The sequence below is a fragment of the Micromonas pusilla genome (assembly GCF_000151265.4).
Source record: "Micromonas pusilla CCMP1545 genomic scaffold MICPUCscaffold_18, whole genome shotgun sequence".
Lineage (NCBI taxonomy): Eukaryota > Viridiplantae > Chlorophyta > Mamiellophyceae > Mamiellales > Mamiellaceae > Micromonas > Micromonas pusilla.
Window position 1 is genome coordinate 150,434 of NW_003315899.1, and position 20,421 is coordinate 170,854.

The 20,421-nt window shown below is 66.1% G+C and overlaps 8 protein-coding genes across 8 annotated transcripts; 4 read left to right on the forward strand and 4 right to left on the reverse strand.

Annotated features, from left to right (window-relative positions):
- Positions 1-28: 28 nt before the first annotated feature.
- On the forward strand, positions 29-1,456 carry MICPUCDRAFT_37150 (uncharacterized protein; the record flags this gene model as incomplete). The annotated part of the gene is made up of 4 exons (XM_003064622.1): positions 29-288; positions 480-689; positions 842-1,118; positions 1,286-1,456. 4 exons carry the CDS (start codon positions 29-31, stop codon positions 1,454-1,456), a joined length of 918 nt encoding a protein of 305 aa, XP_003064668.1.
- Positions 1,457-1,762: 306 nt separating this feature from the next.
- On the reverse strand, positions 1,763-2,029 carry MICPUCDRAFT_8078 (uncharacterized protein; the record flags this gene model as incomplete). Its single annotated transcript, XM_003064741.1, has 1 exon — positions 1,763-2,029. A coding segment is annotated over one exon (267 nt), but the record flags the coding sequence as incomplete, so codon positions are not given.
- Positions 2,030-2,852: 823 nt separating this feature from the next.
- MICPUCDRAFT_67754 (uncharacterized protein) lies at positions 2,853-4,437 on the reverse strand (the record flags this gene model as incomplete). Its single annotated transcript, XM_003064742.1, has 1 exon — positions 2,853-4,437. The coding sequence occupies one exon, from the start codon at positions 4,435-4,437 to the stop codon at positions 2,911-2,913; it is 1,527 nt and encodes a 508-aa protein (XP_003064788.1). The 3' UTR covers positions 2,853-2,910.
- Positions 4,438-8,155: 3,718 nt separating this feature from the next.
- Positions 8,156-8,749, forward strand: MICPUCDRAFT_54622 (uncharacterized protein; the record flags this gene model as incomplete). Its single annotated transcript, XM_003064623.1, has 1 exon — positions 8,156-8,749. The coding sequence occupies one exon, from the start codon at positions 8,156-8,158 to the stop codon at positions 8,747-8,749; it is 594 nt and encodes a 197-aa protein (XP_003064669.1).
- A 25-nt stretch (positions 8,750-8,774) lies between these two features.
- MICPUCDRAFT_49772 (uncharacterized protein) lies at positions 8,775-10,231 on the reverse strand. The gene is made up of 4 exons (XM_003064743.1): positions 10,186-10,231; positions 9,850-10,001; positions 9,470-9,659; positions 8,775-9,249 (listed from the first exon to the last, which is right to left on the reverse strand). Exons 1-4 carry the CDS (start codon positions 10,207-10,209, stop codon positions 8,914-8,916), a joined length of 702 nt encoding a protein of 233 aa, XP_003064789.1. The 5' UTR covers positions 10,210-10,231; the 3' UTR covers positions 8,775-8,913.
- A 210-nt stretch (positions 10,232-10,441) lies between these two features.
- Positions 10,442-12,975, forward strand: WEE1 (uncharacterized protein; the record flags this gene model as incomplete). The annotated part of the gene is made up of 3 exons (XM_003064624.1): positions 10,442-11,770; positions 11,901-12,162; positions 12,314-12,975. 3 exons carry the CDS (start codon positions 10,442-10,444, stop codon positions 12,973-12,975), a joined length of 2,253 nt encoding a protein of 750 aa, XP_003064670.1.
- A 378-nt stretch (positions 12,976-13,353) lies between these two features.
- Positions 13,354-17,912, reverse strand: MICPUCDRAFT_71089 (uncharacterized protein; the record flags this gene model as incomplete). Its single annotated transcript, XM_003064744.1, has 8 exons — positions 13,354-13,593; positions 13,817-13,987; positions 14,182-15,273; positions 15,444-15,624; positions 15,785-16,374; positions 16,551-16,766; positions 16,971-17,504; positions 17,697-17,912. The coding sequence occupies 8 exons, from the start codon at positions 17,910-17,912 to the stop codon at positions 13,354-13,356; spliced, it is 3,240 nt and encodes a 1,079-aa protein (XP_003064790.1).
- A 295-nt stretch (positions 17,913-18,207) lies between these two features.
- On the forward strand, positions 18,208-20,400 carry MICPUCDRAFT_54627 (uncharacterized protein; the record flags this gene model as incomplete). Its single annotated transcript, XM_003064625.1, has 3 exons — positions 18,208-18,780; positions 18,958-19,984; positions 20,136-20,400. 2 exons carry the CDS (start codon positions 18,208-18,210, stop codon positions 19,567-19,569), a joined length of 1,185 nt encoding a protein of 394 aa, XP_003064671.1. The 3' UTR covers positions 19,570-19,984; positions 20,136-20,400.
- Between the last annotated feature and the right edge of the window lie 21 nt (positions 20,401-20,421).

Sequence of the window (20,421 nt, forward strand, 5' to 3'; positions counted from 1 at the left end):
GGGTGTTGAGAGTGCCCCCACCCCATCGATGGACTTTTTCGGCCTCGGACCGACCGTGACCGTCGGCGCGACGTTCGCGGAACCCTCCGACGCGAGCTCGACGCGGACGGTCAGCGTCAAGAGCGATGCATCATCCGGCGGGGTCGCGACGACGCCGACGCGGCTCTACACGACCGGGGATACGATCGCGGGCGCGATCACGCTGACCACGCCGCCGGGGTCGAAGGTGGACCACCTGGGGGTGAAGGTGGAGGTACTCGGGCAGATCGAGATGGGCTTCGACCGCGGGTGAGACTGCTTCCCATACGACCCCGTTCGCGTGGTGAACGCCGATCCTTAAGAACTTTTCCCATTCGACCCTTCCCTTCCTTCGCGCGCTGTGCACCACCTCACGTTTTGACACGTGGACGAGTCGTCCACCAATATCGTTCCCGCATGACTGACACGTGGATTCCCTCGACCAATCATCATCGCATCAGGCACGCGTGGGATTTCGTCGCGCTCGCGAGAGAGGCGCGACCGGCGGGGGACCTCATCGGCGTCACTGAGATTCCGTTCGTCTTCAAGGACGTGGAGATGCCGCACGAGAGTTACGAAGGGATAAACGCGCGGTGCCGGTACGTCGTGAGGACGACGGTGACGCGGACGTACGGCGGGACGGTCACGCACGACCTCCCGTTCGTGGTCAGGTGAACGGCGCGCCGCGTTTTTTTGGTTTTTTGGTTTTGGTTTTGGTTTCCCTGAGCCGGCCCCGCGTCCCAACCAATCGCATCACTTCCCTTCGACGTCCCAACCAATCGCATCACTTCCCGCCACCTAACCCACCAATCAAATCAATCAGGAACGTCTCGGTACCCCCCGAGAACGACGCGGCGATCAAGATGGAAGTCGGCATCGAGGACTGCCTCCACATCGAGTTCGAGTACGCCAAGGCTAAGTATCACCTGCGCGATTGCGTCGTGGGGAAGATTCACTTCCTGCTCGTGCGAATTAAGATCAAACACATGGAGCTGGAGATACGGCGGCGCGAGAGCACGGGCGCGGGCGCGAACACGTACAACGAGAGCGAGACGGTGGCGAAGTTTGAAGTGATGGACGGCGCGCCCGTCAAGGGCGAGGTGAGGAGGGAGACTGAGACTAGTCCCCATACGACCCCGTTCGCGCGGTGCACGTCGTTTCTTGAGGACTTTCCGCGCCGGTTTCAACGCTCGCTCGCTCGACCCGACCCACCCTGCGCCGCGGTTCAACTGAACGGACGTCCCCTATCGAATCGATCGAACGACAGACCGCGCCGGTGCGGCTCTTCTTATCCCCGTACGACCTCACGCCGACGTATAAGAACGTCGCGAATCGGTTCAACGTGAAGTACTACCTGAACTTGGTCTTAGTCGACGAGGAAGACCGTCGGTACTTCAAGCAGCAGGAGATATTTCTGTACCGCGACGCGCTCGAGTGACGAGCGAGCGAGCGGCGAGCGACGAGCGACGACGAGCGAAACGAACGACGGGACGGTCGAGGGATGGCTGGGATGAAAAAAAAATCTGTTCTACGTACTCGCGCTAACTTTCTCCCTCGAGTTCTCTCCGTCCGTCGTCGCAACCGTCGTCGCTCACGCCGTCACGCTCTTCTTCTCTTCCGCGTCTTCTGGTAACCCCATGACGTCCTTGAACGCGGCGACTCTTCGCAACCCCTCCGACGCGACCGCGTTCTTCGCGTCAAGCAACAACGCGTTTTTAAAATCCGCCGCGGCGAGGTCGTTCTTCTCCATGTACTCGAAAGCCAGCCCCCTTCGCAACAGCGCCTTCACGTTCTTCGGAGATAAACGTAACGCTTCGTCGCAGTCGATTATCACCGCCTTGATCTCGCACAGCTGTCTGTTGCACTCCGCGCGGTTCGTCAGCAGCGTCGCGCGCGCTTCGTCGTGGTCGGCGCCGGACTCCGCGCTCTCCGCGGCGAGGAGCTTCAACCCTTTGCCGTACCACCGGATGGCGTCTTCGTACGCCCCGGCTCGGTACGCGTCGTTTCCTGATTGGACGAGACGATGGAGGAATTGATGACGTGTCAGCGTGAAAGCGAATGAAAACACGCCAAACCGCCACGTCGGACGACAGACATCGGATACGATACGATACGATACGACGTAGTACGCGCCTCGCGACTTGGCGTCTCGCCAGTCCGCGGGCGCCTCTCGCTTCAACCGCTCCGCGGTCTCCAGCCCAACCTTCACCCGCGCGTTGCTCGGGTCCGCGTCTCGCCCGCGCGAATACGCCGCGATCGCGTCGTCGTACCGCTCGAGCTCCACGAGCGCGGCGCCGGCGCGGTAGTGCCCTTTCGTCCACTTGATATCCAGAGCCGTCGCGGCGTTCGCGTCCGCGAGCGATCTCTCGTAGTCGCCGGACGCGAAGTGCGCGGCGGAGCGATTGGTGAACAGCGCGGGGCTCGCGGGCTCGAGCGCGATCGCGGCGTCGTAGCACTTTATCGCGGCGGCGAACTCCTCGCGGGTGTAGAAGGCGTTCCCGCGCTCTTTGTGGTCCTTCGCGCTCGCCATCGTCGGTGGAGTCGAAGAAGGGTGGGCCGGAGCGATGATGGATCAATGGTAGGGAGGCGGGCAGGCGAGCGGCGACACGCGGCGACAGCGACAGCTGGGTGGCGCGCGTTCGATTTCGCGCTGCCGCGCCGCGCTGCGACGACGGCGACGTCGACGGCGACGGCGGCGCGGCGCGGCGCGGGGGGACGGGTGGATGCGCGCGGGGGGAGCGTCGCCGCGCGCGCGCGTTTGCGACGCGACGCGGACGCGACGTCGCGACGTCGTCTGCGGCGCCCGCTCGCCTCCTCCGTGATTTTCTCGTTGTCAGTTTTCAGTTGAAACTCCGCTTCACAAATTATAGACTAAGTTGTTACCTTGGACCGCTACCGCCGCTGTCGTTTGGGAGCTACCGACCCCTTGCTCTGCGACGGCTCTGCGACGGCCATATCCTCTTTCGGTATATTAAGCTTAAGGACGCGCGCCCACACGAGAACATCCTCGAGGTCCCCCCACGCTTTGCGATACGTCGGGTCCTTTTCGCAGTGTTCTGCGTGAACGGATTCTCTGTGCGCGTTTCGCTTTTCTGTGTCTTCACCCTCGTGGTAGCACATCTCCCCGATGAGGAGGTCGATCCCGGGCTCGAGCAGAGCTGGACACAGAATCTTGAACCGCATGTAGTCCATGTTCGTCAGCTTCGACGTCGAGCGCATGCAAAGATACACGCCGTTTTGATCGGGCGCGCGCGTTTTCGACAGGATAACCATGGAATTGTAGAGCAAATTCCCTTCTGCTTCGACCATACTCGCAGGAAGGAACTCGTGTATGTCCGGCGGCAGACTTTCGTGGAGGAACTGAAGCGACGCGCACAGATCTAACCCATCGGATAAGTCGTGCTCGAACGGCAGCGCGCGCGGAATCGGGAAGAAAAAATCTTTATCCGCTGACGCCTCCAATAAAGAGAAAAAGCGCATTGCTTTTCTCAGGAGCGCGTCGCTCACCGCGTTTTTCATCAACGTCGCGTTGGTCGCCTTCTCGCGCGCAGTATACCCGCACATCGCCGTGTGCAGGTTCTCCATTAACCACCTGAGTTCGGTCACGGACCCGACCCGAACGTCGACGGAGAGGCACACGCCGTCGTCGTCCTCCGTCGGGACGACTCTGTGCCAACACCCCGGAGGGACGTAGATGACCGCGCCCGGCGACACCCGCGTCACGCTCGCGCTCGCGACGTCCGGCGGCGCGTCGCGCAGCTCGAAGACGTTCCGCGGGGCGTCGCTCGCGCCGCGGGCGGACTCCACGTTCACGTTGCCGCTCGGCACCGTGTGCCATTCCTTGGAGCCGTAGAGCTGAATCGTGACGTTGTGATTCGCGTCGTAGTGCCATCCCGCCTCCGCGCCGCGCGCGCTCGAGAGATACACCCCGACCTCGACGTCGTTCGCGCACTCCAGGGCCGCGACGTTGTCCGAGGAGCGCGCGCCTCGGCGCGCGTCCGCGCGGAACGCCATGCGCGCGAGCGAGCGTCGCAGCTCTCGCGCGCCGTCCGCGAAGCAAAACGGGAGATCCAGCGTCGCGCCGCGCGACCGGACGTCGCCGACCATCTCCTCTATCTCGTCCTCCGTGAACTTCGCGTTCGACGGCTTGCGGCACGTGGCGATGATGGCGTGCGCGTCGCCGTGGCAGAACCCAGCGCGAAGGCGTCGCAGCACGTCGTCGTCGGGGCGGCGCGCGCGCGCGTCGTCGTCGTCGTTCGGGCGAATCACGCTCCACGAGTGAACGTCGTCGCGGCACCATCGATCCGCGAAGAACGCCGCGACGCCGTCGTCGTCCGCCGCCGCGGGCAGGACCTCCGCGAACGTCACGCGCTCGTACTCTTCTTCGTCATCGTCGCCGTCGCCGTCTTCGTCGCTCATGACGTCGCGCGCCCGCGCGAGTGACGATCGACGTGACGATCGATTGATTCTTCGAGAATTCGGGCCCGAGAGTAACAACGTGGGCCGATTTGCTTTCAAAAATTGAGCCGCTTGATCGGTGAGATCGATGAAAAAAAAACGTTTTGCCTTTCAAAAATCCACGCTCTAGCTAGGCTAGTCATCTCAGCTCTCGCTCTCGGCCGTTGGTCAACTAACACCCACATCGCGCCGCGCCCATGGCGTCGCCGGCGCCGCTCGACGACGCCGCGCCTCAACCCCCCGACGCGGAGGCGCGCGCGGCGCGCCTGCGCGACGCCAAGGTGCGCGCGGCGGCCAGGCGCGAGGACGCGGAGCGACGCGCGCGCGAGGACGACGACGCGCGCCGCGCGGATCTCGCGCGAATCGCCGCGCGGCCCGACCCGTGGGACGACGCGGACGCCCCGCCGCCGCCGCCGCCCGCCGCGGAGAGGGACGCGCCGGGAACGCCGGAGAAGCTCGAGGGCGAGGAGGACGTCGCGTCGCGCGTGACGAGCGCGAACTGGCGGCGGAGCCGGTACCACCGCGCGAACCTGCGATGGTGGCGCGCGGAGGAGGCGGAGGACGCGAAGGATGACGACGACGACGACGACGACGCGACGACGACGACGCGTCGAGGCGCGTGGCGACCCGCGACCCGCGTCTACCACGTCCCCGCGATCGCGCGCGACGCGTCGCCGATCGCGAGCCCGGAGAAGACGCGCGCGCCGGTCGCGGACGCGAGGCCGCGGGCGAGCGTGCGTCGGTCCACGGCCGCGGACATCGCCGCGGCTGCGGCGAAGGCGAAGGCGGCGACAAAAAAAAAACCGTCGCCGCCGCCGCCGCCGCCGCCGCCGCCGCCGCGGACGCCGGCGGCGCGGCCGGACGCGCGCGCGGCCGCCGCCGCGGTCGTCGCCGCGTGCGGCCGCGCGGGGAAGGGCGGCGTGCCGAAGACGCTCGGGATGGCCGTCTGCGGCGCGTGCGGCGTCCGAGCGTACAGCGGAAGCGCGCGCGACCGAGAACGCGCGCGCGCGGTTGACGAAAAAGGCGCGTGACTGGTCCCCATACGACCCCGGCCGCGTGTTGAACGCCGTTCCTCGAGGACTTTATTATTACTGTATCTCCCGGCGTGCGTTTCTCTCAACCCATCCCCAACTGACGCCTTTGAACTCCACCTCGATGTTATTATCGCTTCGCGCGTACCGTCGACCCACAAAAAAAGTCGGCAAAAAGAAAGCCTCCTCCAAAAAATCAACCGCCGCGCGCTCGTCGACGCGACTCGCGCCGTGCGCGCGGTGCGGCGCCGCGTGGTACTGCTCCGACGCGTGCGCGGCGGAGGACTGGAAGACGCACAAGCGCGAGTGCAAGGGCACGGTCGTCGGGTTCGGATGCGCGTTCGAGGGGTTCGGGGAAGGGCGGGTGAGAGGGGAGAGGCCCGGGACGGCGGCGAGCGCGGCGTTTTTGACCACGGCGTTGCATCACCCGGAGCGGGTGTAGTACTGTAGGTAGTTAGCGTCATGATAGTCTAACTGTTTGCTCATACGCAAATACATAAAAAACTAGTACGGCGGATAAAAAACGTGTTCATCAACGCCGAAAGCTGCGCGTCGACGGTTCAAATCGATCGCGCGCGATGCCGACGACGACGCGCGAGCGCGCGGCGACCGCGGCGGCGGCGTCCTCGTCCTCGTCCTCCTCCTCCTCCTCCGCGCGGGCGTGCTTGGAGCACCTCGTGCGCGCGCTGAACCAGCTCGGCGTCGGCCTCGGCGCGGCGCCGTCCGCCGGCGGAGGCGGGCGATCCGAGGACGCGCGGGGCCGCCCATCGCGGACGTCGTCCTCCAAGTCCGACCGAACCCGCGGCGCGCTCACCTCGGAGCTCCTCCGCCGCGCCAAGTTCGGGCACGCTTCCGCGACCTCCGCGCTGTGGCGCGCGCTGCACGACCTCGCGCTCGTCGCCGTCGCGGGGTTCCCGGATCCCGAGGTGGCCGCGCGCGCGATCGCGCGAGCGCGATGCGATGGCAAGGATGGGGGCGAGGCGTCGTCGTCAGATCTCAGGGGCGACGGCGACGGCGAGGACGCGCGCGACGCGCGAAGGGAAGCGAAGGAGGACCTCGAGTGCGCGACGCTCGCGCGCGTATACCTGAGAGCGCACGCGTACCCGCACGTCGACGAGCTGGACGACGTCGAGCCGGTCGCGGAGATGACCGACGCGGCGCTCGCGAAGAAGAAGAAGAAGAAGAAGAAGACGCGGACGCTGGCGAATCGCGACGCGGAGTCCGACAAGGGCTCGCGCGCGCTTCTCTTCGCGCTCGCGTGGCTCACGCGAACGCTCGACGTCTTCGCGCGCGCGCACGCGGACGCCGCCGCACAAACGCTGCGCCTCTCCCCGCCGTCGCCGCGAACGCCGCTGCCGCCGTACCCGTCCTCGGACGCGGCGCGCGCGGAGGCGGCGGCGATCGCAGCGGAGGAGGAGGAGGTGAGGGAGACTGCTTCCCAGACTGCTTCCCATACGACCGCGTTCGCGTGGTGAACGCCGTTTCTTAAGGACTTTTTTTTAACCCGCCGGTTTCAACGCTCGCTCGCTCGCTCGACCCGACCCACGCTGCGCCGCGGTTCTTCAACTGACCGGACGTCCGCTATCGAATCGATCGAACGACAGGCCGCGTTCGTTCGCGCCGCCGACGCCGCCGTCGACGCCATCCCCGGCGGGAGCGGTCAATCCCAACCCGTGGCCGCCGCCGTCCGCGAGCGCGTCGTGACGAAGCAGGCGTGCGCGCTGATGCAGCGGTTGCACGCGCGAGTGTCGCACCTCCACGAGCTCGAGCGCGCGCGCGCGTCGCGCCGGCATTCGATCCACGTGAGACGACCCGACAAGACTGCCCTCCACGCGACCCCGTTCATTCGCGCGCTATGAACCAACCTCACGTTCGTTTTGACACGTGGGATATCCTATATCCACCAATCACATCCCCGCGTGAATGACACGTGTCTTCCCTCGACCAATCCGGTCGCGCCACGCAGGCGATGCAAAGAGCGCACTTCACCGCGAGGGACGAGCGCGGGCTCCGACCGGCGCCTCTCAGCGCGTACGAAGTGTCGCTCGCGAAAGATCACGAACGGAGACGCGCGCACGCGGAGGCGATGTTCGCCACCGCGGGCGTGCGCGCGGCGGCGGCGGAGACGGAGGCGCTCGCGGCGACGTTCTGGCGGTGGATGGAGAGCGTGGCGGAGCAAGAGGAGGTTGAGGAGGCGGAGGAGGCGGCGGCGAGGGCGGCGGCGGGGGAGGAGACGGAGACGGACGACGACGGAGACGACGACGACGACGACGACGACGAGGACGCGTCGGAGGAGGAGGAGGAGAGCTCGGACGATAAAGACGCAACGGACGACGTAACGGCCGCGCGCGCGACGTTACCGGGCATCGGGAGCGTCGTCAACGACCTCGTGGCCGTCGCCCAGAAGGTTGGGCTGACGCTCCATAAAAAACGCGCCGACGTCGCCTCCGTCGCGAGGCGGTGGGAGGACGCCAAGGCACGTTCTCCTTACACTGGTCCCCATACGACCCCGTTGGCGTGGTGAACGCCGATCCTTAAGGACTTTTCCCGGCGCATCTCTCCGCCCACCCCCCGCTTTCAATCCCAGCCCTCGACGCCTTTCAACTCCAACTGACGCCTATGAACTCCACCCCAAGGCGGCCGTCATGATGGCGGGCGACGACGAGGCGAGCGAAAAACAACAGAGCGCGTTGGCCGCGAGGGCCGCGAGGGCGGCGGCGTCGTTGCCGTCGTTCGATCGGTTCGAGCGCGATGCGGCGAACGAGGCGGCGAAAGAGGCGGCGGCGGCTAAGAGCTTAAGAGGCGGCGGCGAAAGCAGCGGCGATCGCCGCGCGTGGGTGCCCGCCGTGAGTCCTCAAGGAACGGCGTTCACCTCGCGCGCGCGGTCGTACGGGGACCAGTCTGAAGAAGAAGCCCGAGCGCGCGATCCTCTCGGCGCGTTCCCGTCGACGGTGACGACGACGCTGACGTCCAAGGGCGGAGTGTTCTGGTTTCACGACGACGACGACGACGGCGGCGACGGCGGCGACCGCGAGCCCCGCCCCGAAGCGGCGACCCCGCCGCCGCGGAGGAGGCGACTGAAAAAGCCGACGCCCGCGGCGGATGCGCTCGCGTCGCTCGCGCCGATCCTCCGCGACAGCGAGATTCGCCTCGCCGCGGTGCGCGCGCGCGCGAAGGAGTACCTCGGCCTGGAAGTGCGCGAGGCGTTCGGGGAAGGCGATCACGCGCTGCACGGTTGGTGATGAGAGCGGTGAGAGCTTCGAGCTTCGGACGCGTACTGTTCGTTATTTAGACTCTATAGCTGTCTACGCGACGCGAGACGACTGAGGTACTTGTACTTCCGTGACACCCAACCAGCCGCCAGCCGCGCTCGACTCGAGCGTCGCGATTAAGTAGCAAGCCCTAATTAACGGTCGTGCGGGACCCCGGAGTACTGCGGGAACGGCCCGTCCGTCTTGTTCGTCGCCTTGATCGCCGCGAGCGGACCCGTCGTCGTCGCCACGCGCACCGCGGTTTGTTTGGCGCCGAACTCTTCGTCGCGCAAGTACTTCACCGCGTCTTCGATCGTTTGAAATCCAATCAGCACCGCGAAGTCGTACGCGTCGCAGTTTTCCTGCGCCACCATCTTCTCGGAGCCTTCGCCGCGGAACGGCACGCGCGCGATCATCGTCGCGTTGAACTTGGCGTTGTTCGCCTTCATGAGCGGCGGATACTCCGCCTGGAATCGCTCCTTGTCGGTGAACTGCCACGTGTGGGGTCGTCGTTCGATAGGCCGAGGGAAGACACGTGTCAGGTATGCGGACGTGTGATTGGTGGATGGCGTTCTCACGCACGTGTCAAAACAAACAAACGTGAGGTTGGATATCATACAGCGCGCGAAACGAAAGAACTCCTTAAGGAACGGCGTCCACCTCGCGAACGGGAGCGTATGGGTACCAGTGTAATAAATAACGCGAACGCGCCTTCTTCAGCGTGCTCACGTAGGCGCCGAACTTGGAGGTGTCCGCGCCCTCGGGGAGCAAGTTCGCTTCTATCATCGCGATGGAGGCGCGGCTGTTGTCCACGCGAAGCGCTTTCACCGCGGCGTACTCCGGGGAGTTCCACCATCCGAGAAACGCGTCTCTGTTCGGGAACTCGATGACCGGCGCGAGGCTGAGGGTAGTTGTCCATACGAGCGAACGTCGGGGTGGAGTTGAAAGGCGTCAGGGGTGGAGTTGAAAGGCGTCGAGGGCGGGGATTGAAACCGTGGTGTGGGCGGAGAGAGACGCCGGGAAAAGTCCTTAAGGATCGGCGTTCACCACGCCGACGCGGTCGTATGGGGACCAGTGTAACCAGAACGCGCCTGACATCGGACGCGTCTTCGACGGCGTCGGCGTCCGCGGCGAAGTCGCCCTTCGCGCCGACGTATCCCGCGCCCGCCTTGGTTAACTGCTCGACCACGGGGCCGGGGTACTTCATGAACTCTTCCGGGTTCGTGACCGTCACGAAGCCGGTCTGCGGCCGGGGAGGAGAGGGGAGAGCGTCGGTTCGTTTCGTTGACGCGCGGAGAGGGGGTTCGTTCGATCGCGCTCTGACGAAATAAAATGACAATCGAGCGTTCGACGCGTTCAAGTTCGTTCGCGCGGCGGCGACGACGACTACGACGACGACTACGACGACGAGCTCGGGCGGGACGCACGAGGAAGACGCGGGGAGCGCCCATCTCGTTCGTTCGCGTCGTCGCGGAGAAGGGAGGGGTGTTGTGAGTTCCGAGGCGTTCCGAAATTCCGAAAAGGACACGACCGCGCATAAATAAAAATTGACCTTATGCGCCACCTGGCGAGTTTCCGCTGCCTGGGCCTGGCAGTGATTATTCAAATTTGGGTCGTCAGCCTTCGTCCGCCTCGCGGCGTCGCATTGCCCGCGGCGCGCAACGGACGATGTTCGATCCGGGGATGGACGTCGAGAGGCTCGCGTCGCTGCGCCTCCGCGAGGGCGGCGTCGTCGCGGACGCGAGCGCGACCGCGACGCCGCCGAACGCGGTCCGCGCTTTCGGCGTCGACGACGGGGTCTCGCCGCTGACGTCCGGGGACGTCGGCGGCGGCGGAGGAGGAAAAAACAAACGAGGAGAACGAGGAGGCGCGTCGCTCCATCGGAACGCGACGACGACGACGACGACGACGACGACGCCCGCGTCGTCGTTCTGGCACAAGAGAGGGCTGCACGTCTCCCCGGTCTCGGTGCTGATGATCCCCGCGCTGAACTTGAACGCCGCGGGGGGCGACGAGCGCGACGGCGGCGTCGGAGACGGCGCGCGCCCCCCGTTCGGGGGCGGCAGCGCGTCGTTCCGCGAGCAGCGGAACACTAAGAAGTCGCGCGGGGGCGCGAGATCCAGTCTCGCGCGGGGCGACGACGTCGACGACGACGACGACGCGAACGAACCGCACGCGATGGACGTCGACCGCGCGTCCGGCGCGTCGACGCCGATGACGCCCATGGAGCCGAACGCGTTCGCCGCCGCGCTGCCGTCGTTCGGGACGGGCGGCGGGACCGGGTTCGGGATGATGACGTCGAGAAACGCATCGTACACGCCCCCGCCCGCGCCGAGGCCGTCGCGCGTCATCGCCGCGAACTGCGACGACGCGGGCCCGTCCACGTCAAGCGCGGGCGCGTCGTCGTTCGAGCGCCACGCCTCCTTCCTGTGCGGCGGCGAGGACTCGAACCACGCGCCCGCGGACGTCTCCCCCGCGTTCGGCGTCGGCGGCGGGAGAACGCCGCCGACGCCGACGCGACCCAAGGCGCGCGCGAAGCTGACGCGTTGGGACTCTCTCGACGAGACGAAGCTGCTGGTGAGCACGAACCTCGCGCGCACGAGCAGCGTGCGATTGGGGAGCGAAGTTGGAGGCGGGACGGGGGGAGGTGGTGATGGAGGAGGAAAAAACGGCGGCATCGGAGGCGTTACCCGCCTCGACGTCCGCGGCGGAGATGGCGGCGGGGATGATTTTTCGATTTTTTTGACGACGACGACGACGGGAAGCGGCGAGCTCTCGTCGTCGCCGCACGAATTTCTCTTCGCGGATCACTTCCACTTCGAGAAACGCATCGGTCGGTCGAAAACCAGCGAGGCGTGGCTCGTGCGCTCGAAGCAGAGCGACCAGAGGTACTGCGTGAAGAAGATCACCGCGCCGTTCAACGGCGCGAGCGAGCGGACGAGATACGCGCACGAGGTTGAGGCGCGTTCTATACACTGGTCCCCATACGACCGCGTCGGCGTGGTGAACGCCGTTTCTTAAGGACTTTTGCCGTCGTCTCTCTTCGCCCACCCCTCGGTTTTGACGCCTTTCAACTCCATCCATCTGACGCCTTTCAACTCCACCCCGACGTCGCTTTGAACGATGGACCCTCGACCCTCAGGCGGTTACGTTTCTCCCCGCGCACGAAAACGTCGTCAAATACTTCCGCGCGTGGCAGGAGGATAAGCACTTCTTCTGTCAGACGGAGCTCTGCGTCGGCGGCTCTTTCGGCGCGTGCCTCGAGCGGCTCCCGCCCGGGTGCCTCGTGGACGAGCGCGACGTGTGGTGCCTCGCGAAGGAGATCGCGAGCGGCTTGAAGCACGTTCACGAGTACGGCATCTTACACTTAGGCGCGTTCTATACACTGGTCCCCATACGACCGCGTTGGCGATGTGGACGCCGATCCTTGAGGACTTTTGCCGGCGCATCTCCCCGCCCACCCCTCCCTTTCAATCCCCGACCGCGATACCTTTCAACTCCAACTGACGCCTATGAACTCCACCCCGACAATCGCTCGTATGGAACGATCCTTAGACGTCAAGCCCGACAACGTCTTTCTCGACGAGCGCGGGACGTACAAGCTCGGCGATTTCGGCGTCGCGTACGTCCGCGGCAGCGGGTGGGAGCTCCAGGACGGCGACGGCGGGTACGTCGCCCCGGAGGTGCTCTCGATGTCGCACACGTCGCCGCCGACGCCGGCGGCGGACGTCTTCTCGCTGGGCGCGACGTTGTACGAAGGTGCGTTCTATCTCACACTGGTCCCCATACGACCGCGTCGGCGTGGTGAACGCCGTTCCTTAAGGACTTTTGCCGTCGTCTCTCTCCGCCCATCACCCCCCGCTTTCAATCCCCGACCCTATGACGCCTTTCAACGCCAACTGACGCCTTTCAACCCCACCCCGACGTTGTACGAAGCCGCCGCGGGGGAAAAGCCGAGCGCGGAGGTCAGGAGAGGCCTCGGCGCGCCAGCTGGCGCGGCGGGAGAGACGTCGGCGGCGCGAACGGGGTCATCATATGGGGACCAGTCTTCTCACGCGCTGCCGTCGACGCTGACGCTACCGAGCGGTCGAAGCGACGCGCTCGTCGGTCTCATCGCCGCGTGCTTGCGGAGAGACCCGGCATCGAGGCCGTCCGCGGGGGAGATTGAGGTGCGTTCGAGTCACACTGGTTCCCATACGACCGCGTTGGCGATGTGAACGCCGATCCTTAAGGACTTTTGCCGGCGCATCTCTCCGCCCACCACTCGGTTTCAAGCCCCGCCCTCGACGCCTTTCAACTCCACCTGACGCCTTTGAACTCCACCCCGCCATCGCTTTGTATGGAACGACCCTGAGACGCACGCGAGGGAGACGTTGGCGGCTTTCGACGCGGCGGTTCAGGCGGGCGAGGTGAACGCCGGCGTCCCGAGGCGCGCGACCGCGTGACGACGACGACGACGACGACGACGACGACGCAAATACAGTAGATGAACGAACGATATGATATATATACGATTCGCGTACAGTCATCAGTATGTACTTCCCCCCCCCCCCCCGTCGAATTCGATCCCGTCCCGTTCGGTCCTCATCGATCGATCACTTGCCTCGTCCCATCGCGCAGTCGTTCACCTTGGACGCGAACCTCAGCGAACACAGCGTCTCTTGGCTGCTGTCCACCCCCGGCGCGACGTTCACGAGCATCAGCGTCTTCCCGTCGCCCCCCAACGCGTTCTGAAGCAGATACGTCAGCTTACTGTTCCGGAACGGCACGTGCGCGTCCTTGTTCGCGAGCGACGTAATGACGTCGCCGAGCGCCGACAGCGACTTGTTGATCGCCTGAGGGTCGAGCGTGGTCCACACGAGCGAACGTCGGGGTGGAGGAGTTGAAAGGCGTCAGATGGATGGAGTTGAAAGGCGTCGAGGTGTGTGCGTCGGGATTGAAAGGAAGGGGCGGACGGAGAGATGCGCCGCTGGGAAGAAAAGTCCTTAATAAGAAACGGCGCGCGCCGCGCCGACGGGGTCGTCATATATGGGACCAGTGTGAATCACGTGAACGCGCCTGCGCCTCCTTCAGCTGCTGACCGACCGCGCCGCTGCGCGACAGCCGCTCGCTCCCGGCGAGGTCGACGAGATTGAGCGCGCCGTGCACGACGCGACCGGTGGCGTCGACGCCGTCCAGCGCGAGCGTGAAGACCATGTGCGACCGCGAGGAGTGATCGTTCATCGCCGTCTGAGGGAGGGGAGGGTGGGCGGTTCGTCGGTCAGCGAGCAGTTAGTTGAAAGGGACCGAAGACGCGATCGAACGTTAATAAACGAACGTTGAAAGCGAGGGGTGGGCGGAGAGATACGCCGGCAAAAGTCCTTAAGGATCGGCGTTCACCACGCGATCGCGGTCGTATGGGAACCAGTGCAAGGAGAACGCGCCTTGGCCGTCCTGCGCGCGGCTTGCGCCCTCTTCATCACCTTGGCAACCTCCGCGGGGGACGACACCGCGACGGTCCGCAACCCCGTGACCGTGGTCTTCCCGCTCGCGTCGTGCTTGACGTCGTGCTTCGTCGTGCTTCCGGATGATGACGAAGACTTGGGCCCGAGCAAGTCGATGATGTCCTCGTTGTAAATTTCAATCATCGACGCGGTGACCTCGAGCGACGGCGGCGTCGCGCCGCGGTCCTCCGCCGCCGCCGCCGCCGCGGCGTCCCTCGCCGCGAAGATCTGCTCGATCGACCGCGGGATGAGCCCGCGCGACGGGTTCGTTTCGCCCTCGTCGCCGTCCAGAGGCTCGCCGTCCAGCCGCGAATGATCGTCGCGTTCGCGTTCGTCGTCTTCGCCGTCCCCGAGCATCGTGTACGTCTTGCCGCTCCCCGTCTGCCCGTACGTGAACACGCACACCTTGTACCCGTCCAGCGCGCTCTGCACGAGGTGCGAGATCTCCTCGAACACGTCCCTCTGCGACGCGTCCGCGCCAAAGACGCGGTCGAAATCGAATTCAAACGCCTTGGTCCCCCCCGGCGGCGCGACGCACACCCGTCTCCCCGCCATCTCGCCGCGCGTCGCGAGCGAGAGCAGCGGCTTGTCGCCGTCCCTGCCGCCGCCGCCGTCGACGCGCTCCTCGCGCCCGTCCTTGGACGGCGGCCGCACGCGGCAAAACACGCGGATGTTCCCTTTGAGCTCCTGGACTTGATTGTGCAACGCGCGGCGGACGACGGCGGCTTGCCTCAGCTCCGCCTCTCGCTGCGACAGCAGCGCCTCGAGAAGCGAGACGCGTCCCTCCACGCTCTCCGCGACTGCCTCGCGCTCCCTCAGTCGCTGCTGCGCCGTCGAGCTGTTCGCCGACGCGTCGGCAACCTGCCGCCGCGCCGCCGCGAGCGCTTCCGACTGCTCGTCGTGCGCTCGCCGCAGCGCGTCGAGGCGCGACGACAGCGCGGCGGCGTCCGCGGCGGCGGCGCGCGCCTCGGACGCCTCTCGCGCCGCCGCGTCGGCGCGCGCGCCGTGGCCGACGCACTCCGCGCGCGACGCCTCGAGGTTGACGGGGTGGAGTCGGGGTGGAGTTGAAAGGCGTCAGTCGGAGTTGAAAGGCGACGCGGTCGGGGATTGAAACCGAGGGATGGGCGGAGAGATGCGCCGGGAAAAGTCCTTAAGGATCGGCGTGCACATCGCGAACGGGGTCGTACGGGGAGCAGTCTCACCTCGAGCGCCGCCTCCGCGGCGGACAGCTTCGACGCGACCACCTCGCGCTCGCGCTCCAGGTCGCTCACGAGCTGCTTCAGCGTCGTCGCCTCAGCCACCGCGGCTTGGCGCTCGGCGTCGGTGGCGACGACGCGGTCCTTGGACTCGTCGAACCCTTTCCGCAGGCGGTCAATCTCGCTCCTGTCGCGGGTGAACGAACGCGTCGGTCAATTGTGCGTCTCATCACCGGTCAAACAAAACGAACGTTGAAAGGGAAGCGCGGGCGAAGAGTGACGACGGGGAAAGTCCTTAAGAAACGGCGTTCACATCGCGAACGCGGTCGTATGGGAACCAGTCTCACCGCGCGATCTTGGCGTCCGCTCGCGACTCCGCGAGCTCCGCGCCGAGGGACTCGACCCTCGGCTCGAGCGCCCTCCGAAGCGTCGTCGCGGCGTTGAGCTCGTTCTCGAGCCGGAGCCGCTCCTTCTCCGCGTTCGCCGCCGTAATCGCCGCGTCGCGCTCCGTCTTCGCGCGCGCCTCCTCCGCGGCTTGGAGCGCGGGCTTCAGCCGCGCCACCTCCGAGGACGCCTCCACGTGCTTCGCGCTCGCCGTCTCCGCGTCCGCGATCGCCCGCGCCAAGTCCCCGGCGGCGTGCTCCGCGGCGTCCTCTAACCGCGCGCACCTCGTCTTGGCCTCCGCGACGGCGACGGAGGCATCCGCGGCGGACGCGCGCGCCGACGCGGCTTCCTCCCTCGACTCCGCCAGAGAGTGCTCCGCGGCGTCTCTCTCCGCCTTGGTCTTCGCCACGCACGCGTGCAGGCGGTTCGTCTCCTCCGCCTCTCGCGCCGCCTCTCGCTCTCGCGCGGCTGCCTTCTCGTTCGCCGCGTCGAGCTGCGCCTCGAGCGCGGCGTTGGCGCCCTTCAGCGTCCCGAGCTCCTCGCGCGACGCCGCCTGCGTTATGATTGGTCGAGAGAAGACACGCGTCAGTCACGCGCGCACGTGATTGGTGGATATCTTTACCACGTGTCAAAACAAACGTGAGGTTCACAGCGCGCGAAAGGAAAGAACGCCTTAAGGAATGGCGCGCGACGCGCGAACGGGGTCGTATGGGAAGCAGTCTGTCTCGCCTGTTGCGTCAACAAGCTCGAAATCTTCTCCCCGGCTTCGGCGGCGGCGGCGATGGAATCGCTCGCTTGCTTCTGCAGCAGCGCGTGCGCGGTCTGCTCTCGCGCGAGGTTTTCGCGGAGCGGCGCGAGCTCCGCGGCGAGCGCGTTCGTCTTCTCCGTCAGCGACGCCTCGTTCGCGCGCGACGTCGCGAGCGCCTTGGCGGTCTCTTCGCCGCGCTGAGGGCCGTTCCATACAAAGCGATGATATCGGGGTGGAGTTGAAAGGCGTCAGAAGCGGAGTTGAAAGGCATCGAGGTGTGTCGGGATTGAAAGCGAGGGACCCTGGGCGGAAAGTTGCGGCGGGATTCAAAGTCCTTAAGAAACGGCGTTCACCACGCCAACGCGGTCGTACGGGGACTAGTGTGAATCATACGAACGCGCCTTCGCCAACGCGGCTTCGCGCTTTGTCGCCGCCGCGAGCGACGCCGCGGACGTCTGCGCCTCCGCGCGCGCGGCGTCCAGCGCCGCCGCGATCGACGCCGCCTCTCGCTTCGCCTCCTTCGCCGCCGCCTCGGCGTCGTCGACGTCCGCGAGAAGCTCGTCGCGCGCGTCGGCGACGGCGTTCTTGGAAGCCGCGACGGCGTCGCGCATCGATTTCATCAACGCCTTGGCGCGAGCGGTAAAGTCCTTGGCGACGACGAGCTGCGCTTTGAAGTCAAACTTCGTGTCCTTCGTCGCGAGCTTAAGGGCCAAGAGCGCGTCGTACTCGGCGTCGAACTCGGCCGCCAGGGGCGCGGCGGGGGCCGCCGCCGCCGCCGCGCGCGCGCCTCGTTTCTTCGCGCCGGGGGACGCGTGAGGCGCGGACGCGGGCTTGCGCTTCGTCCCGGTCGCGGTCGTCGTCGCGCCCGCGGCGTCGTTCGCGGCGCTCGACGGCGCGTTCTCTTTGTCTTTGTTCGTCGAGCGGCCGCCGCGGGACTGCGGGTGATTAATTTCGAGGGAGGGAGAGAGGGAATTTAGGGGCACGGACGGGCTCAGACGATGGATGCGACGGATGGACGCGACGACGACGAAAAATGAAGACGAGATCCGACGTCGCCGGCGACGAGCGCTTTCGACGCCCTAGTCGCGATGCGACGCGTCGCGTTGCGACGCGCACGCGAGACGCACCGCGGCGGCGGCGAGCGCGGACTTGACGCCCGCGGCGGTCGCGCGCGGCTGCGCTTTAGACGACACGCTCGCGGGCTCGGGCGGAACGACGTTATCATTATTCTCGGTCGCGGCGGACAGCGACGGCGCCTGCGTCGTCGGCGTCCTCGGCGCGGGGCGCGGTATCCGCGTCTTGAACCCCGCGGCCTCGGAGTTCCCCTCTCGCAGGGAGCTCATCGCGGCGTGCGTGCGAGCGAGCGAGCGGACGACGAGCGCGGTGGTGCGGTCGCGAGGCGCGACGACGGATGGATGTGGACGCGTCTCGGAGGAGGGGAAAGTAGTACCTTTTAGTTTTACGACAAGCGGTCTTCCGCCAGCTGACGATTTAGCGTTCGCGACTCGTCGAAAGTGCGACCGACCGCGATGACGACCGACCGCCCTCATCAGCCATCCAAAGACTGAATTTAATAATAATGGATCGACATCGACGACGCGCGCCCACTCGCGTCGTCGGCGTCCGTCGTCGTCCGTCATGAGCTCCCCCGATCCGGATCCCGCCACCGCCGCGCCGTCGCGCGCCGTCGCCGACTGCAAAGTGTTCGTCGGAGGCCTGCACCCGCTCACGACCGCGGAGACGCTCTGCGGATACTTCGGTCGACGATTCGGGGAAGTGATCGACGCGGTGGTCATGATCGATCGCGCGACGGGGCGATCGCGCGGGTTCGGGTTCGTGACGTTCAGAGAGGCGGCGGACGCGGCGAGCGCGATCGAAGCGTCCGCGACGGCGAAGAAGCAGGCGGCTGAAGCGGCGGAGAAGAAGAAGAAGACCAAGAGCGGCGGCGACGACGAGGGCGGCGGCGGCGGCGGCGAGGACGATGACGACGATTCCAACGTCGATGTTTTAACAGCAGCGCCAACTCGGGTGGAACCGCTCGAGGTGGACGGCAAGGTCGTCGACGCGAAGCTCGCGTCGTCGTCGTCGAGGGGCGGCGAGAACGCCAACGCCAACGCGTCCTCCGCCGACGCCGCGCGCGCGGACGCCGCCGCGAAGCGTCTGTTCGTCGGCGGTCTGACGCGAGAGACGACGGAGGATTCGATGCGAGAGGTGCGTTCACATTCACACTGGTCCCCATACGACCGCGTCGGCGTGGTGAACGCCGATCCTTAAGGACTTTTCCCGGCGCATCTCTCCGCCCAGGGTCCCTCGCTTTCAATCCCCGACCCTATGACGCCTTTCAACTCCATCTGACGCCTTTGAACTCCACCCTGGAACGACCCTCAGTACTTCTCGCAGTTCGGCGACGTCGTCAAGGCGGAGGTCATGCGGCACACGCAGGGCGACCACAAGGGCGAATCGAGGTGTTTCGGGTTCGTCACCTTCGACGCGGAGGAGGCCACGGACGCCGTCTTCACCGCGGGCGAGGACGGCGACGGCTCCCAGGGCGGCGGGTACCACCAGCTCGACGGCAAGCGCATCCAGTGCAAGCGCATCGACGTGGACGCGCCGCGAGATTCGCACGCGCGCGGCGGCGGCGGCGGCGGAGGAGGAGGAAGAAGAGACAGAGACGGCGGGGGCGGGTACCGTAATAACCAAAGGGGGGGGCGTTACGACGACCGAGGGTACGGGTACGGCTACGGGATGGGCGCGAGCGTGGGTCCGGGCGGCGGGATGATGACGGTGAACCCGAGCGGGATGTACGGCGCGTACGGCGCGCTCGTCGCGTCGCAGGGGATGGCTGGGATGAACGCGATGATGCCGCCGATGTTTGGCGCCATGACGGCGCCGGCGTTTTATCAAACCTATGGCGGCGGCGGGGGGGGGAGGTTCGGACGCGGCGGTTCAGGCGGGCGCGGCGGCGGCGGGCGCGGCGGAGGAAGGTACCGCCCGTACTGATGATATGATCGATCGATCGATTTTTCGTCGCGTTCGTCACACTGGTCCCCATACGACCCCGTTCGCGATGTGAACGCCGTTCCTTAAGGACTTTCCCCGTCGTCACTCTTCACCCGCGCTTCCCTTTCAACGTAAGTTTGACCGGTAAGACGTTCGACTGACCGATCAGAGAGAGAAGAGCGCGCTACTAAAACGTAATTCGCGCGCGCCTCGCGTCGTCTGTCCCTCCGTCCCTCCCTCTCTCCGTCTCCCCGCCGTCACTCCGGGTGCTCCAACCGCACGCCCGACTCGCCTCTCCTCCGCGTGCTCTCCGCACGCATCCGCCCCGTCGTCCCCGGAGCGACGTTCTGCGCGTCCATCAAGTACGTCTCCCTCGACGTCCCCATGTGCGAGTCCTGACGCGTCGTCAGCAGACCTGCGTGGGTGAAGCGATCGGTCAGTCGAACGTCTTACCGGTCAAACGTTGAAAGGGAAGCGCGGGTGAAGAGTGACGACGGGAAAAGTCCTTAAGGAACGGCGTTCACATCGCGAACGGGGTCGTATGGGGACCAGTGTAAAGAACGCACCCGACGCGTGAAGTCCCCCGGGCTGCACCTCCGCTTTGACCGAACCGAGCGTCGAGAACCGATCGCGAATCGCCGCCTCCTCCTCGCGTCTACCCTCCACGAGATCCTTCTTGCGCGCGGACTCTTCCGCGGCGCGCGCGTCGTTCTCGGTCGCGAGCTGTTCGAGTCGCGCGTCGTACCGCTCGACGTACGCGTCGCGCTCCTTCCGCTCCGCGGCGTTTTGTTTCTTCTTCGTCGTCGTCACGACGCGCCGCGTCTTCTCGACGAACGCCTGTAAGGTTATCAT